The sequence below is a fragment of the Oryctolagus cuniculus genome, chromosome 2 (genome assembly GCF_964237555.1).
Source record: "Oryctolagus cuniculus chromosome 2, mOryCun1.1, whole genome shotgun sequence".
In the NCBI taxonomy this organism is placed as follows: Eukaryota; Metazoa; Chordata; class Mammalia; order Lagomorpha; family Leporidae; genus Oryctolagus; species Oryctolagus cuniculus.
In genome coordinates this window covers 100,334,911-100,349,598 of record NC_091433.1, presented here as the reverse complement: position 1 = coordinate 100,349,598, position 14,688 = coordinate 100,334,911, and the positions used below count along the sequence as shown (strand labels likewise).

The following is a 14,688-nucleotide window of genomic DNA, read 5'->3' as shown; positions in this document are numbered from 1 at the left end:
CAGAGATGTCACACAGAATGGCATGCATATCCAGAAATAAGGGGAAAAGCAAGGCTAGAGATAAACATTTGTTAAGTAGTGGGTATTAAGAGTCACAAGATTGAGTATCACCAAGAGTGTAGAAAAAAGATGAGAACCAGAGACAGTTCTCTGTCCTTTAAAGATAGAGGAGGGAGTCACAACAAGGAAGATTGAGAAGGAGCCCCATAAATTAGGAGAACCTAGAGCATAAAACATTCTAAAGCTGGGGCTGGCACTGTGGCATAGCAGGTAAAGCCACCGCCTGCAGTGCCAGCATCCTTTATGGGTGCTGGTTCGAGTCCCAGCTGCTCCACTTCCAATCCAGCCAGCTCTCTGCTATGGCCTGTGAAAGGAGCAGAGGATGGCCTGAGTCCTTGAGCCCCTACACCCGTGTGGGAGACCCAGAGGAAGCTCCTGGCTCCTGGCTCGCGAGTGTTCCAACTCCAACCATTGCATTTGGGGAGTGAATCAGCAGATAGACAATCTCTCTCTCTACCTCTGTAACTCTGCCTTTCAAATAAATAAATACATCTTTTAAAAAAAAAAAAAATTCTAAAGACAAGTGAAAGAAGTCCTTCAAAATGGGAAAAAAAAATGTTTAGTCCTGGCCTGTACTGCTGATGGGTTGACCATGTGCTCATCAGCATAGAAGTTGGTGTCTGGGACTCTGACCCAGAGCTTATTTGAAGTGGATTCCAGAAATGAAAGGGGAAGAGACGTTTCAGAGCAGTTATAGACAACTCTTGCAAGGAGTTGTGATATACAAGAGATGGGCCAGTATCTAAAGGGGCAGGATGGTTTATTTTTTATCGGAGGAAAGGACAGCATGGTGAGATATTTCACCTGCCCTATCATGATCTCCTCCTTTCTGTCTTCATCTGCTTCCACTGGTTCCAAGGTTCCTGACCTTAATTTCCTGATGATATCTTCCTTGCTGCATATTTATAAACTGGTGAGAGAAACTCACTCAAAGGGGAAGCTGACACATAGAAGGGAAGGGAAATTCCTCCTCTGTTGCTGGAATAGGTGAAGAGGGTGGAATGAAGTGCAGAACACATACAGTTCAACTGTAGGTGGCAGCCATGAAGCACAGGTGCAAGTAGACTGATACACAAGGACAGAAATTCAGATCATAAGTCAAATAAGAATACCAAGAAGTAAAGTCTTCAACACTGGAATTTAATTAGGGAGGTGGCCAAAAACGGCTGTGGGGGATCACGATTGGATGCATAAAACATTACAGACTTAGTTATTAGTTATAAAACTCAGACTCACTAACCAAGAAGGGTGTGCCTTTTTATCCACACCCAATATCTGCTTGATCCTGATCTGTAGACCACCACCTAAGCTGGCATATGAAATCTAACATTAAAGGAGTTCAACAGTGTCTCCAATTCCTAGATACTTTCAAAAAAGTATCACAGAGTATTGAAGAAAATGAAAGTTACTTGCTTGTCTCACTTACATATGAGTAATTAAGCTTTCACTTAAAAAGGATGTTATAGGGATCAGCATTTGTGGTATAGCTTGTTAAACTACCACCTGCAATGACAGCATCCCATATTGGAGTGCTGGTTCAAGTCCCAGCTACTCTGCTTCCAATCCAGGCCCCTGATGTGCCTGGGAAAGCAGCAGAAGATAGCCCAAGTGCTTGGGCCCCTGCCACTCACTTGGGAAATCCAGATGGAGTTTCAGGCTCCTGGTTTCTACCTGGTCCAGCCCCAGCTGTTGAGGCCATTTGAGGAGTGAAGCAACAGATGGAAGATCTGCCTCTGTCTCTCCTTCTCTAACTTCCTTTCAAATAAATAAATTAATTTTTAAAAAAAGAAAGTTTGTTATATGTTCTCAAAATAAAAAGCAATGTCTGAGCTAAATTAAGCAAATAATTTTGATTTTTTTTCTTACTTTTGAGTTCACAAACAAGTATGCTTCATAAAGTTCACAGAAAAAAATGGAATTAAATGATTATTTTGGTGGAAAAAATTGTTTTTAAATTTATACAACAAGGGAGTCTTCAGTAGATTCGTGAAAAATACATATTGTGAGACCCCATGCATGGATTTCAAGAATGTTTCAGCACCAAAGTATATGTTTTAATTCCATTTTCCTATTGAATTCTTTACCACTGAATAATCCTTTTGTTGTCTGTTTTTAGGAAATCTGGAAAAAGAATCCAAAGAGAAAGAGGAGAAAATAAGTAAGATAAAACTAGTTGCTGTGAAGGCAAAGAAAGAACTAGATTCTAGCAGGAAAGAGGTAAGATTCAGGCATCATGTTTTAGAAAGCCAGGAATTTTTATCTCCTTGAAAACTTTTTAACTTTACCGTGTATTTAAAATAGGCCCAGAATCTGAAGGAAGAACTTGAATCTGTTCGGTCAGAAAAGGATCAGTTGTCTGCTTCCGTCAGAGATCTCATCCAAGGAGCGGAAAGCTATAAGGTAAATAGGTTTTCTAGTAGCAAGTTATATTTGTCACTTCTGAGTTAATGAATGTACTGAAAATCTGAAACTCTTCTCCATAAAATAGTCACCTTGTATTTTTTTTTCTGTTTGTACAGTGTAGTAAAAATTGAGGTTTTACAGTTAAGCTTTGAAGAGTGCCTTTAAAATACTAGCTTTTAAAAGTAAAATTCTGATTTTGGATTTCCTAATGAAAATAAGTCACAAAGGATGATTTGAAAATTTAAAGACACAAGCCAATGAAGAAGGAATTAGACAGCTGAGAAAAATCTAGTCAGGTTTTTAATTTCACTCCATGTACCAAAGTAACTTCTGAATGGATTAAAGAGTTTTATGAGGGGTACTGTTGTAGCACAGCAGGTCAGCCACTGCCTATAATGCTGGCATCTTTTGTGGGTGCTGGTTCAAATCCTGACTGCTCTACTTTGGACCAGCTTCCTGCTTATTTGCCCAGGAAAGCAGTAGAAGATGGCCCAAGTGCTTGGATTAAGTTCCAGGCTCCTGGCTTCACCCTGGCCTAGCCCCAGCCATTGCAGTCATTTGGAGAATGAACCAGTGGATGGAGGCTTTCTGACTTTCTCTCTTCCCCCTCTCACTGTAACTCTTTCAAATGAATACATAATTTTTTTTTTAATTTTGTGAAAAATATTTTTTAAAAAAACTAGAATGAAATACTTGATCCTTTAACTGACTTGTGGATTAAAGGTATTTCTAAATTTAAAAGCAATTAAGGCCGGCGCCGCGGCTCACTAGGCTAATCCTCCGCCTAGCGGCGCCGGCACACCGGGTTCTAGTCCCGGTCGGGGCGCCGGATTCTGTCCCGGTTGCCCCTCTTCCAGGCCAGCCCTCTGCTGTGGCCAGGGAGTGCAGTGGAGGATGGCCCAGGTGCTTGGGCCCTGCACCCCATGGGAGACCAGGAAAAGCACCTGGCTCCTGGCTCCTGCCATCGGATCAGCGCGGTGCGCCGGCTGCAGCGCGCCGGCCGCGGCGGCCATTGGAGGGTGAACCAACGGCAAAAGGAAGACCTTTCTCTCTGTCTCTCTCTCACTGTCCACTCTGCCTGTCAAAAAACAAACAAACAAAAAAAAAAAAAAAACAAACAAACAAAAAAAAAAAAATTTAAAAGCAATTAAGGGACAGGTGTTGTGTCACGGCTGATTAAGCCACTGCTTGGGATGGCCATATCCTATATCCAAATGGGATTGAGTCCTGCCTCTGCTTCCCACCCAGGTTACTGCTGATGTGCCTGGGAGGCAACAATGATGACCCAAGTGCTTGAGTCCTTGCCATCCACGTGGCAAGCATGGACACTTCCTGACTCCTGGCTTTGGCCAGGCCCAGCCCTGTCTCTCTCCCTCTCTGTCACTCTGCCTTTCAAATAAGTCAACATATTTGTAAAAACAATCTAAAAAATTATGAAGGAAAAGATTGTTAGATTGGACTACATAGTGGCTCTAAAAGATGAATATGTCCATGTGTAAATTTTAAGTAAATGTTTTGAAGGGCTTTTGTTTTGTTTTGTCACAGGTATAATGAAGTCTGAGGGACATGTGATTGTGGTCAGACATTCAGAACCTGTGCCTGGCTCTTAAAAATAGATTTATAAATCCCCTTTCTATATAAAGGATACCAAATCTGTATCCTACTTTCATATGTAAATTTCTATGCCATTTACAAATTTACATTTGACTCATGTACTTTAAGAAATGGCCTAATTAACTGCTGTATAACAGAAAATGTCAGTGTGGGCTGACTGAGTAGGCCAACTAGAAATATCAGAGAAAGAAATTCAGTTGGTTTTAGTTCTTCAGAAAGTATTGGAAGTTTTGCTGCATAGTTTAGTAGACTGTATTTATGTAATGTCCTTCACTTAGCACTCCCCCTTTCATTACACCTGTCTTGAAATGTTTTCCTCATCAAAATTTCTCAGGCAAAGTTAATAGGTGTCCAGGTTAAACTTTTTCTCCTCCATCTTTAAATTTGTTCATGTTTCATTTCTTGATGAGTAGAATATTTAACCCCAGAGTTAAATATTCATTTACTATTTTCTTTTTTTTTTTTTTTATTTTTTATTTTTTATTTTTTTTTTTTTTATTTTATTTTTTGACAGGCAGAGTGACAGTGAGAGAGAGAGACAGAGAGAAAGGTCTTCCTTTGCCGTTGGTTCACCCTCCAATGGCCGCCGCGGCCGGCGCGCTGCGGCCGGCGCACCGCGCTGATCCGATGGCAGGAGCCAGGAGCCAGGTGCTTTTCCTGGTCTCCCATGGGGTGCAGGGCCCAAGCACCTGGGCCATCCTCCACTGCACTCCCTGGCCACAGCAGAGGGCTGGCCTGGAAGAGGGGCAACCGGGACAGAATCCGGCGCCCCGACCGGGACTAGAACCCGGTGTGCCGGCGCCGCTAGGCGGAGGATTAGCCTACTGAGCCGCGGCGCCGGCCTTCATTTACTATTTTCTTCTTTTTTGGTGTATACTACCCTAACCTAAAATTCACCTGAATTGTGCTAATTTTATTCCCTAATGCCAGTTAAGTATTCCATCAAATGTGAAATTTAGGTAAATATTTTTTGAGTATTCAGAATAAACTCTGAAATTTTATATCAAGGTGGCTTGATGATACTGTGTGATCTACTGAATGCATAGTGACATGCTACAGTTAAACCTTTCTCATATTGCAGAATCTTTTGTTAGAATACGATAAGCAGTCAGAGCAGTTGGATGTGGAAAAAGAACGTGCTAATAATTTTGAACATCATATAGAAGACCTTACAAAACAATTAAGAAATTCAACTTTTCAGGTAATGTTAAATTGAGGAAATTCAAACATGAAAATTACAATAAGTCTATTCTAATGCCAATACTGTCACATAAAAATTACCAGTGCCGTGTATGAGCTGAGTCCTGTGTGTGTACTGGGTATTCTGCAGGGCCAAGACAGAGGCTCCAGTACTGACGCTGCTTGCGTGCCAATCGTGGCTGCAAGGCCAACCCTCAGTTGGCTGAAGCATAAAGCAAAGTATCTGAGAAAAATTAAATTAACAAGTATTAATAATATGTGTAATACTTGTGTACAGTTACCATGTATATTCTACCCACTGTTGAGAAGATTTGACAACAAACAGATAGCAGCCATCCTGTCTGCTTACTCTAATCTCATTTCCCCTGGGGTTTTTCCTGTTTGTTTTTTTCATTTATGCCTTTTGCTCTAGAGGTATCCCTGGCCTCTTATGAGATATGGCATATAAATATCAACCATGACAGATTTTTAAGTTCATTCTTCATATAACATTGCCATTCTGTGGGCTTGATTGGAAGGCTGTGTTTTGTGGACAGTGCCAGTATTCTCTGTTTTTATTCTTCCTCTCCTGTGCGTATTTCCTACATGTTTACAGTAATGGGTCATTTGTCATTTCAGTGTGAAAAATTAAATTCAGATAATGAAGACCTCCAGGCTCGAATTGAGACACTACAGTCCAATGCTAAGTTATTAGAAGTACAAATTTTAGAAGTCCAGAGAGCCAAAGCAATGGTAGACAAAGAATTGGAAGCAGAAAAACTTCAGAAAGAGCAGAAGATACAGGTACAAACAGTCCTGTGAGATGGATTCATGTGTATTGTGATATACCAAAATACCTGAAGGAAACAGCAGCATTGTGCATGCAGCAGAGAGCATATAACTCCTTAATGTGTAACAGCTCTAAATTTAGGGATCCAAGCTATGATTTAGGCCATGCTTTAAATGTTGAAAGACTCCAAGCTTTTTGTATTACAATGTGTCAGATTTAATGTATAACCCTCTACATAGAGCTTTTTAATGTTGGTTGTATTATTACTTTTAATTTTAGGAACATACCAGTACTGTAAATGAACTTGAAGAACTTCAGCTACAACTTCAACTGGAAAAGAAACAGCTTCAGAAAACCATGCAAGAATTAGAGCTAGTTAAAAAGGTAAAATAAAATACCAAGGTCAATATTCACATTGTTAAACTATACATATTAGAAAGGAATATTTGTTAATATTTGTAGTGTTTAAATAAATTCTTAGCCTCAAAAAAGTGAAAATTTAGCTCCTTTAAGTACCTATCTTCCCATAAGAATCTAGTTGACAAATTATTACACTTTGATTTGACAGTGTTTCATTTTCTATGTATGATCATTGTGTGAAAAAATAACAGTTAATGTCTGAAGTGAATGTCAAAGCTTGAGATTTATATTCTACTTAGAAATGTGGATAATTTTTTTAACCTTTTCAAAGAATTGGCTCAACTGAAAAGTACAATAAGAACTCTGCTTAAAATACTAATTCGGGGTGGCGTTGTTGTACACTGGGTTAAGCCACAGCTTGCAATGTCAGCAGCCCATATCAGAGTACTGGTTTGAGGCCTAGATATTCTACAGCGTGCCCAGGAAGGCAGCAGATGATGGCCCAACTGCTTTAGCCCCTGCCACCCATGTGGGAGACCATGGTGGAGTTCTGTTTATTTATTTGAAAATCAGAATTACACAGAGAGAGGAGAGGCAGACAGAGAGAGAAATCTTCCATCTGCTGGTTCACTCCTCAATTGGCTGCAATGGCCAGAGCTGCGCCGATCTGAAGCCAGGAGCCAGAAGCTTCTTCCAGGTCTCCCACGCAGGTGCAGGGGCCCAAAGACTTGGGCCATCTTCCACTGCTTTCCCAAGCCATAGCAGAGAGCTGGATCGGAAGTGGAGCAGCTGCGTCTCGAACCGGTACCCATATGGGATGCCAGTGCTTCAGGCCAGGGTGTTAACTGACTGCGCCACAGCGCTGGCCCCAAAATAAATATATCTTTTAAAAATATTTCATAAATATACGCCCCAGAAGAACATTGTGATTAATGAAAGTTATGATGAAATACAGTGAAACCAAGAAAGTTTTGTTACACTACTAGAAAATACATCATGTTGTACAGAAAACTAAAATGTATCCAACTTCTCATATCTTCATTACTGTGCATAGTACTTTCAGATTCTAGAAAAGTATAATAGAACCAGTTTATTCCTGTGGTGTCAATTTTCAAATTTTTACAAATGAAATTAACTGATCCAGTATTATATAAACCTTTTATCTGTAAAACATACAGGATGCCCAACAAACCACATTAATGAATATGGAAATAGCTGATTATGAACGTTTGATGAAAGAACTAAATCAAAAGTTAACCAATAAAAATAGCAAAATAGAAGATTTGGAGCAAGAAATAAAAATTCAAAAACAGAAACAAGAAACCCTACAGGAAGAAATGAGTGAGTAAAATTAAATTCACTTTGTAATTATTTCATTATCACAGAATTGGGGGTGGGTCGGGGCTGGGAACAGGCATTAGCTGTTGGTTTCACCAGTCTTTGACTGCCATCCAGTTGTTTAGTACAGAGCTAAACATTACTAAGGTTTACACAGTGTAAAACCACTTGCCACTAAGAAGTTTATAGGTCCACCTTGGTGCTGATGCAGGGATGTCATTTAAGTAATACAAAGATGCTCTTTGCCAGCAATTTACTAACAGATTTGGAAAATCTGTGGAACGTTTCATTTTAAAGTGATTGTATTTTAATTTAATTCAGAATATTTTTAAGTTTCTTTTACTAGTTTTTTGGTCCATGGATTATTTACAAGTATGTTGTTTAATTTCTAGATACTTAAAAGAATTTTTTCAGTTATCCTTCTGTAAATGATTTCTAATATACTTCCTTTGCAGTTAGAGAACACACTCGGTATGTCCCTTTAATTTGAGCTTTGTTTTATGGCCCAGCATAGTATTTCATTTCAGTGAATGTTCCTTATGTACTTGAAAACAGTGCGTTAGAATGTAGTTGTTGGATAGAGTTTTCATCAAATCAATCAATGATGATGTTTGAGTCTTGCATAGTCTTAATGACTTTCTGTCCACTTTTTCTACCTAGTGCTTCGAGAGGTGTGTTGATATCTCTAGCTAAAATGGTGGATCTCTCTCTTTTCAGTCTGTCAGTTTTTCTTTATGTATTTAGAAACTCTGATATTGGGCTGTATGCACATTTGAGATTGTTAAGTTCTTAATGAATTCATTCCTGTGTTATATTGAGGAACGTTTTCTCTCCCTACTACTAGTCCTTTTTCTAAAGTCTTCTTGGCTATTAATACTAATTGATGTTTATAATCACTCCCTCTTTATTATTTACATGGCATATCTTTTGTAATCCTTGGACTTTTAATTATGAAGTATTCTTTTAGAATGCATGTAATTGAGTTTTGCTTTTCCCTCCAACATGAAAATTTGTTATTTAATTGAAATATTTAAATAATCCATGTATTTTAACATGATTATTTATGTGATTAAGTTTAAATCTACCTCTTTTCTGATTGTGTCCTATTCGTTTTGATCTTTATTTCCTTTTTCTACTTCTCTGGAATTACTTGGCTGTTTCCCATGCTGCCATTTTACTCCTTTTATAAGTTTATTAGCAGTTCCTCTTTGTTAGCTTTTAGTAGTTGCCTTTAGGCTTTAATATACATTGTTGAATGTATCACATTATTTTCAAGTAAATTATATCCCTTCATATGTAGTGTAGGAAATTAACAGTAGCATACTTTATTTCCTTCCTCTTTTGTCCTTTGTCATACATTTTACTTCTATATGTGGTATAAACATAACACATTTTTTTAAAACACATTGTTTTTGTTTGAAAATAGTTCTCCTTTAAAGCAGAAATTTGGGGGTGAAAAAAGCAAGTCAGAGCCAGTATTGTATTTTCTATTTGATATATATTGAATTCTTCATTTCAAGTACTTCAGTTTGATTTTTCTCCAAACGTCTATCTTCGAAGCAAAATTTTTCATCCATATCGTATATGGCTTTCTTTATCTCATGAATTGATGTGTCTTTCTGAGTGATCTTATGGTCGTTCTTTATAATTGACTTTCAGACATTTCATCAGTCTCTCCATCTTCACTTGCTGATTTTCTCCTCTGATGGCTTTTATCTTTGAAGTATGCCTCTGTGGCTTAGTGGAGTGTCAGCTGCTTCAGAGGATAGCTAGTGCATGTGCTGGGTAAGGCCAGGAAGCTCTGGTCGGTGCTCAGGAGTGGATCAAGAGTCCAGGGTGACACCCAGGTTGAGCATGGTAGAGCTCCTCTGTTGTCAGCATGGGGAGGGCATGATCACTTCTGCTGTTGTTGCCACAGCCTCACCTCCTCTCTTCCAAGGTGATCAGTGCCTAGGATTAGCCCACAGTGGCTACAACCCCTGACCCATGTAGGCACATGAACCCACAAAGGATCTGTGCAGTCCTCAGTGTGAGCACAGATCCCTCTGAAGTGACCCACCCCAGGCAATCAGAGTTCTAAGCCTTTGAGGCCAGCCACAGTGATTGCACAGAGACCTGGCTGTACCCCATGCCCTATAGTACATTTGCAGAATTCCCACAGTCATAGGGCACAGGGGATCTACTTTCAGCCCTGTGTGCCTGCTCCATGCACAGAGAGAGCAGAGCTGTTCCCAGGGCCGACTGCCTGTGGGTGCTCCACCTTGGCAGTTTGAGTTCTGGAGCCTGTGATAGGGTCGGGGAATGGGAGTGCCTCACAGTCCTGGGTGTGTGCCCAGCCCTCTGTCAACCCTCCCAGCCAGACTCAAAGTCAGTGGGGACGCCGATTTATCCCTCTAAGAAAACCCCCTGGTGCGCACTTGAGAGCTGCTGCATCCTCTGTTGGCGCTGAGATGCTGCTTTCTTCCTGCTGGTCGCTGAAGGGTTAGGGAGGTCCCTGCAGCCCCTGCCCCAGTGGGGCTCCAGGCCAGACTCTGAGGTCTGCGAGGTTGTCCCTCAGTCAGTATCACCAGTAACAGGGCTGCCACAGTCTGCTCTCAAAAGCTGGCATCCCCACCAGCCTGCAGGGGCGGGAGATCCAGATGGGGTCCGCACTTGCTGCTGTGCGTTGACTCTGCATGCTCCACGGCGTCTGTCTGCTTCGTATAGAATTCCCACTGCTCCCCCTGGGAATGCACTGCCTCCACTCTTCCTCTGTTGCCTGCCTCTGGTCAAAATCATCACATCTATCTTGGTGCACCCAACAGCATCTCTTTTGAAGCACTTTGTAACAATGGAATCCCCATCTTTTAGAAGTAAATATGATTCTGTCTTTAGAGATGCATGCTGAAGTGTTTGAATATAGATGGATTTACCTTATATTTCCCCCAAAGAAGCCGTTTATATAATGAGTACAAATTTCATAAGTACAACTTTAGGAATACAGTGATTCTTCCCGTCATACCCACCTTCCACCCCCAATCCCACCCCTCTTCCTCCTCCCTCCCCCATTCCCAGTCCCATTCTGGATGGATTTACTTTAAAATAATCCAGTGAGGCCTTAGAAAGTAGGTGAGGGTATAGGTCAGTCTCCAAAGACAAACATTTTTCACAAAGGACCAACTGGTAATATTTTATGCTTCCTGTGCCATGCAGCCTCTGTCATAATTATGTGAGCCTCCTTTGTAGCCCTAATCATTTAAATGAATGACAGCATTTAAATGAATGAGCATGGTGTTGTCCAGTAAAACTGTATAACAGAAGAAGCCTATAAGCCAGACTTAGCTGAGTCTGGGTCAGAGTAAATAAGGTGGGTGAGATATGTGTTGGAATTATTCAAGCTGGATGATGGATACATTGGAGTTTATTGTATGTACTGTTGTCAAATTGTCAAATATGTTTGAAATATTCCATAGTGAAAAGCTAAAACTAGTTTTCTTTCATGGGTGAGTTAATACAAAGAAAAGTCTTGTCTTCATGTATTTAAATTCAGTTGTAAAATTGTTTCATCTTCTGCTGAAATTATTTCTTATACTAGCTTTACTGCAGACTTCAGTGCAACAATATGAAGAAAAAAACACCAAAATCAAGCAATTGCTTGTAAAAACCAAGAAAGAACTGGCAGATTCAAAGCAAGCAGTATGTTGATTTCTTGATTTCATATTTTAATATTTATTCATAGTTTATGAATAACGTATTTCTTTAATTTAACCAAGAGTCTCATTCTGTAGGAAACTGATCACTTAATACTTCAAGCATCTTTGAAGGGTGAGCTGGAGGCCAGCCAACAACAAGTAGAAGTCTATAAAGTAAGGTTCTTTGCACTTTATAAGATGTAAAAGTAATTTCCATGTAGAAGTGATGTAGCACTTATAGATTGTTTTAATCATCTTCTAAGAATTTGTCTTATGTGAATATTTAGAAAATCTTCTTAACATTTTGAGGAAGTAGGAACAGTAGAGTTTAGCAATTAACTGGGATATAGCTTTTAGCTCAAGATCTATTCTTTTCCTGTTTTTGAGAATTACTATACTATAGAATAGTACAAAATCTAATTAAATATGTAATCTTCGATTTTTTCATGATTACATTTTTAATTTCCATATAATAAAATGGGAAATGTTCTATTTATGTTGTCTCTACTTTTATAATGATAATAAATAAAAATATTGGGTGGGCATTTGGCTAGTTGTTAAGACACCTCCATCACATATTGGAGGGCCTGGGTTTGAATCCCAGCTCCGCTGCTGGTTCTGGCTTCCTGCCATGCACACCCTGGGAGGCAGCAGTGATGGCTCAAGTAGCTGGATCCCTGCCACCCACGTGAGAGACCCAGGTTGAGTTCCCGGCTCCCAGCGTGTTGCAGGCGTTCGGGAAGTAAGCCAGTGGATGGGGACTCATTCACTGAACTCTTTTTCTCTCTGCCTCTGGAAATCTTAAAAAACAGATTTTCAACGATTTAGTTATACTACTTTACATATACTGAAGCCTCAAACCCCAAGTTTGTGTTTTAGGAAAACCTATTAATCCAGGGAAGATCTCATTTACTTGCATTAAATTTAAAGATTCTTATTCCTTGGCTGGTGCTGTGGTGCAGCGTGTTAAGCCTTGACCCACAGTGCCAGCTTGTGTTTCAACTGCTCCACTTCCAATCCAGCCCCCTGCTAATGCACCTGGGAAAGCAGGGAAAGATGTCCCAAGAGCTTGGGCCCCTGCACCCACCGAAGGAGGCTGCTGATGGCAGCTTTGGCCTGGCCCAGCCCTGGCTGTTGCAGCCATTTGGAGAGTGAAGCAGCAGATGGAACATCTTTCTCTGTTTCTCCTTGGCTCTCTCTGTAACTCTTCCTTCCAAATAAATCAGTTAATTAAAAATAAAGATTCTTTCTCCCTCCCAACCCCACCCCCCCAGATTCAGCTGGCTGAAATAACATCCGAGAAACACAAGATTCACGAGCACCTGAAGACATCGGCAGAGCAGCACCAGCGCACTCTGAGCGCCTACCAGCAGAAGGTGACGGCCCTGCAGGAGGAGAGCCGCACCGCCAAGGCGAGTCCTCCCGCACAGGCCAGCCAGTCCTGTCCGAGGGCTGGGAGACTATAGATAATGCTTGAAAGAATGGCTGGGAGTGTTTAAAAAATGGAAAGGTCGTTTTGTTGCATTTCTCCATTCTTATCTTTAAAGGAAAAGCAAGTCCCAAGGCCTACAAACGGTTTGCATTGAACATTGATGTTTGCATTAAAGATCGTTAAACGTGGGGAAGCATGGGGGGAGGACAGTTGTAAGAAAGAAGTCTTTATGTGTAGGAAGTTCTAAAAGCAAATGCTGTCAGTATCTACCAGAGTAGAAAGCACGGTCACACAAAACTACAGCATTCAGAGACTTTGAGAAAGTGTGAAGCCAACAGAAGAGTTACTTTTTATAGAAATTAATTGAGGCTAGAAAGGATGTCAGCCATTTTTCCTAATTTTCAGGAACACTTCATCTCAATTTGCCAATCTCTGAAAGAAAATAGAAAGATGATGTTACAGCAGAAAATGTTTTCCTCTTTTTCAATGTTACAGGCAGAACAAGCTGCTATAACCTCTGAATTTGAGAGCTACAAAGTCCGAGTCCATAACGTTCTAAAACAACAGAAAAATAAATCTGCGTCTCAGGCTGAAACTGAGGGAGCTAAACAAGAAAGGTAAAGGCTAAGTTAACAAAGGACAGGGAGCAGGCGCTGCAGTGTGGTGGGTCAAGCCAGCACTTGGGACACCCGAGTCACAGACCAGAGTGCTGGTCCTAACTCCGGCTACTCTGCACTTCCAGCCCACTGCTAATGTGCACCCTGGAAGGCACCAGATGATGGCCCAGTTACCCAGGTTCTTGTCACCCATGTGGGAGACCTGGATGGAGATCCTTACTCCTGGCTTTGGCCTTGCCTACCCCTGACTGTTGCAGGCATTTAGAAAGTGTAACAGCAGCAAAACTTTCTTTTAAAAAAAGATTTATTTATTTATTTATTTATTTATTTATTTGAAAGAGTTATAGAGAAAGAGGTCTTTCATCCATTGATTACTCCCCAAATGGCTGCAACAGCCAAGGCTGGGCCAGGCCCAACCCCAAGAGCTTCAACCAGGTCTCCCACGTGGATGCAGGTGCCAAAAGACTTAGGCTGTTCTCTGCTTTCCCAGGCACGTTAGCAGGGAGCTGGCTCAGAAGTGGAGCAGCTATGTCTTGAATTGGTACCCATGAGATGCTGGGCACTTCAGGTGAAGACTTAACCTTCTACTCCACAGCACCTGCTCCTAAATAAAAAAAATTAAAAAGCTGGAGTTTTCCCCCACACTATATGTTCTTCATCACAAAGGTTGAAAATATTTTGGGTTCTGGTGCTGTGGCACAGCAGATAAAGCCTCCCTGCAGTGCTGGCATCCCATATGAGCACTGGTTTAAGTCCTGGCTGCTCCACTTCTGATCCAGCTCCCTGCTAGTGCACCTGGGAAAGCAGCAGAAGATGGCTCAAGTGCTTGGGCCCCTGCACCCACATGTGAGACCTGGAAGAAGCTACTGGCTCCTAGCTTTGTATCGTCTCAGCTCCAGCCCTTGCAGCCATTTGGGGAGTGAACCAGCGGGTGAAAGACCTCTCTCTGTGTCTCTTTATCTGTTTCTCTCTGTAACTGATCCTTTGAAATAAATAATAAATCTTTAAAAATTTTTTTTATTTCTTTTGACTTGGAAGTTTATATGTAATTTACTAAGGAGCATGGAGTTTTCTTGGTTCTCTGAGTCTCTGGCCAGTAATTATTACCTTAGAACTCTGTGGGTTATTTTTTTTAAAAAACTAAGAACATAATCCTATAACATAAAAACAGCTATTTTTCTTTCTTTTTCACAAGATTTGTTTTTATTTATTTGAAAGGCAGAA

At 40.7% G+C, this 14,688-nt stretch overlaps 1 protein-coding gene across 7 annotated transcripts in view; it reads left to right on the top strand.

Annotated features, from left to right (window-relative positions):
• The window catches only part of GCC2 (GRIP and coiled-coil domain containing 2), a 63,787-nt gene that overhangs the window by 16,971 nt on the left and 32,128 nt on the right, over window positions 1–14,688 (top strand). For 5 of the 7 annotated variants that reach the window (XR_011386423.1, XM_051834687.2, XM_051834681.2 and 2 more), the window contains 10 exons: window positions 2,177–2,277; window positions 2,362–2,460; window positions 5,159–5,278; window positions 5,896–6,060; window positions 6,326–6,430; window positions 7,585–7,747; window positions 11,319–11,419; window positions 11,512–11,589; window positions 12,690–12,827; window positions 13,343–13,464. Coding sequence is in view for 6 of the 7 variants with exons in the window: in XM_051834687.2 (XP_051690647.1) it covers window positions 2,177–2,277; window positions 2,362–2,460; window positions 5,159–5,278; window positions 5,896–6,060; window positions 6,326–6,430; window positions 7,585–7,747; window positions 11,319–11,419; window positions 11,512–11,589; window positions 12,690–12,827; window positions 13,343–13,464 (1,192 nt within the window). In the remaining variant the exon portion in view is untranslated. Of the gene's footprint in view, window positions 1–2,176; window positions 2,278–2,361; window positions 2,461–5,158; window positions 5,279–5,895; window positions 6,061–6,325; window positions 6,431–7,584; window positions 7,748–11,318; window positions 11,420–11,511; window positions 11,590–12,689; window positions 12,832–13,342; window positions 13,465–14,688 lie in introns of all 7 variants that reach the window. The other 2 variants (XM_051834680.2, XM_051834683.2) reach the window with 1 other exon arrangement.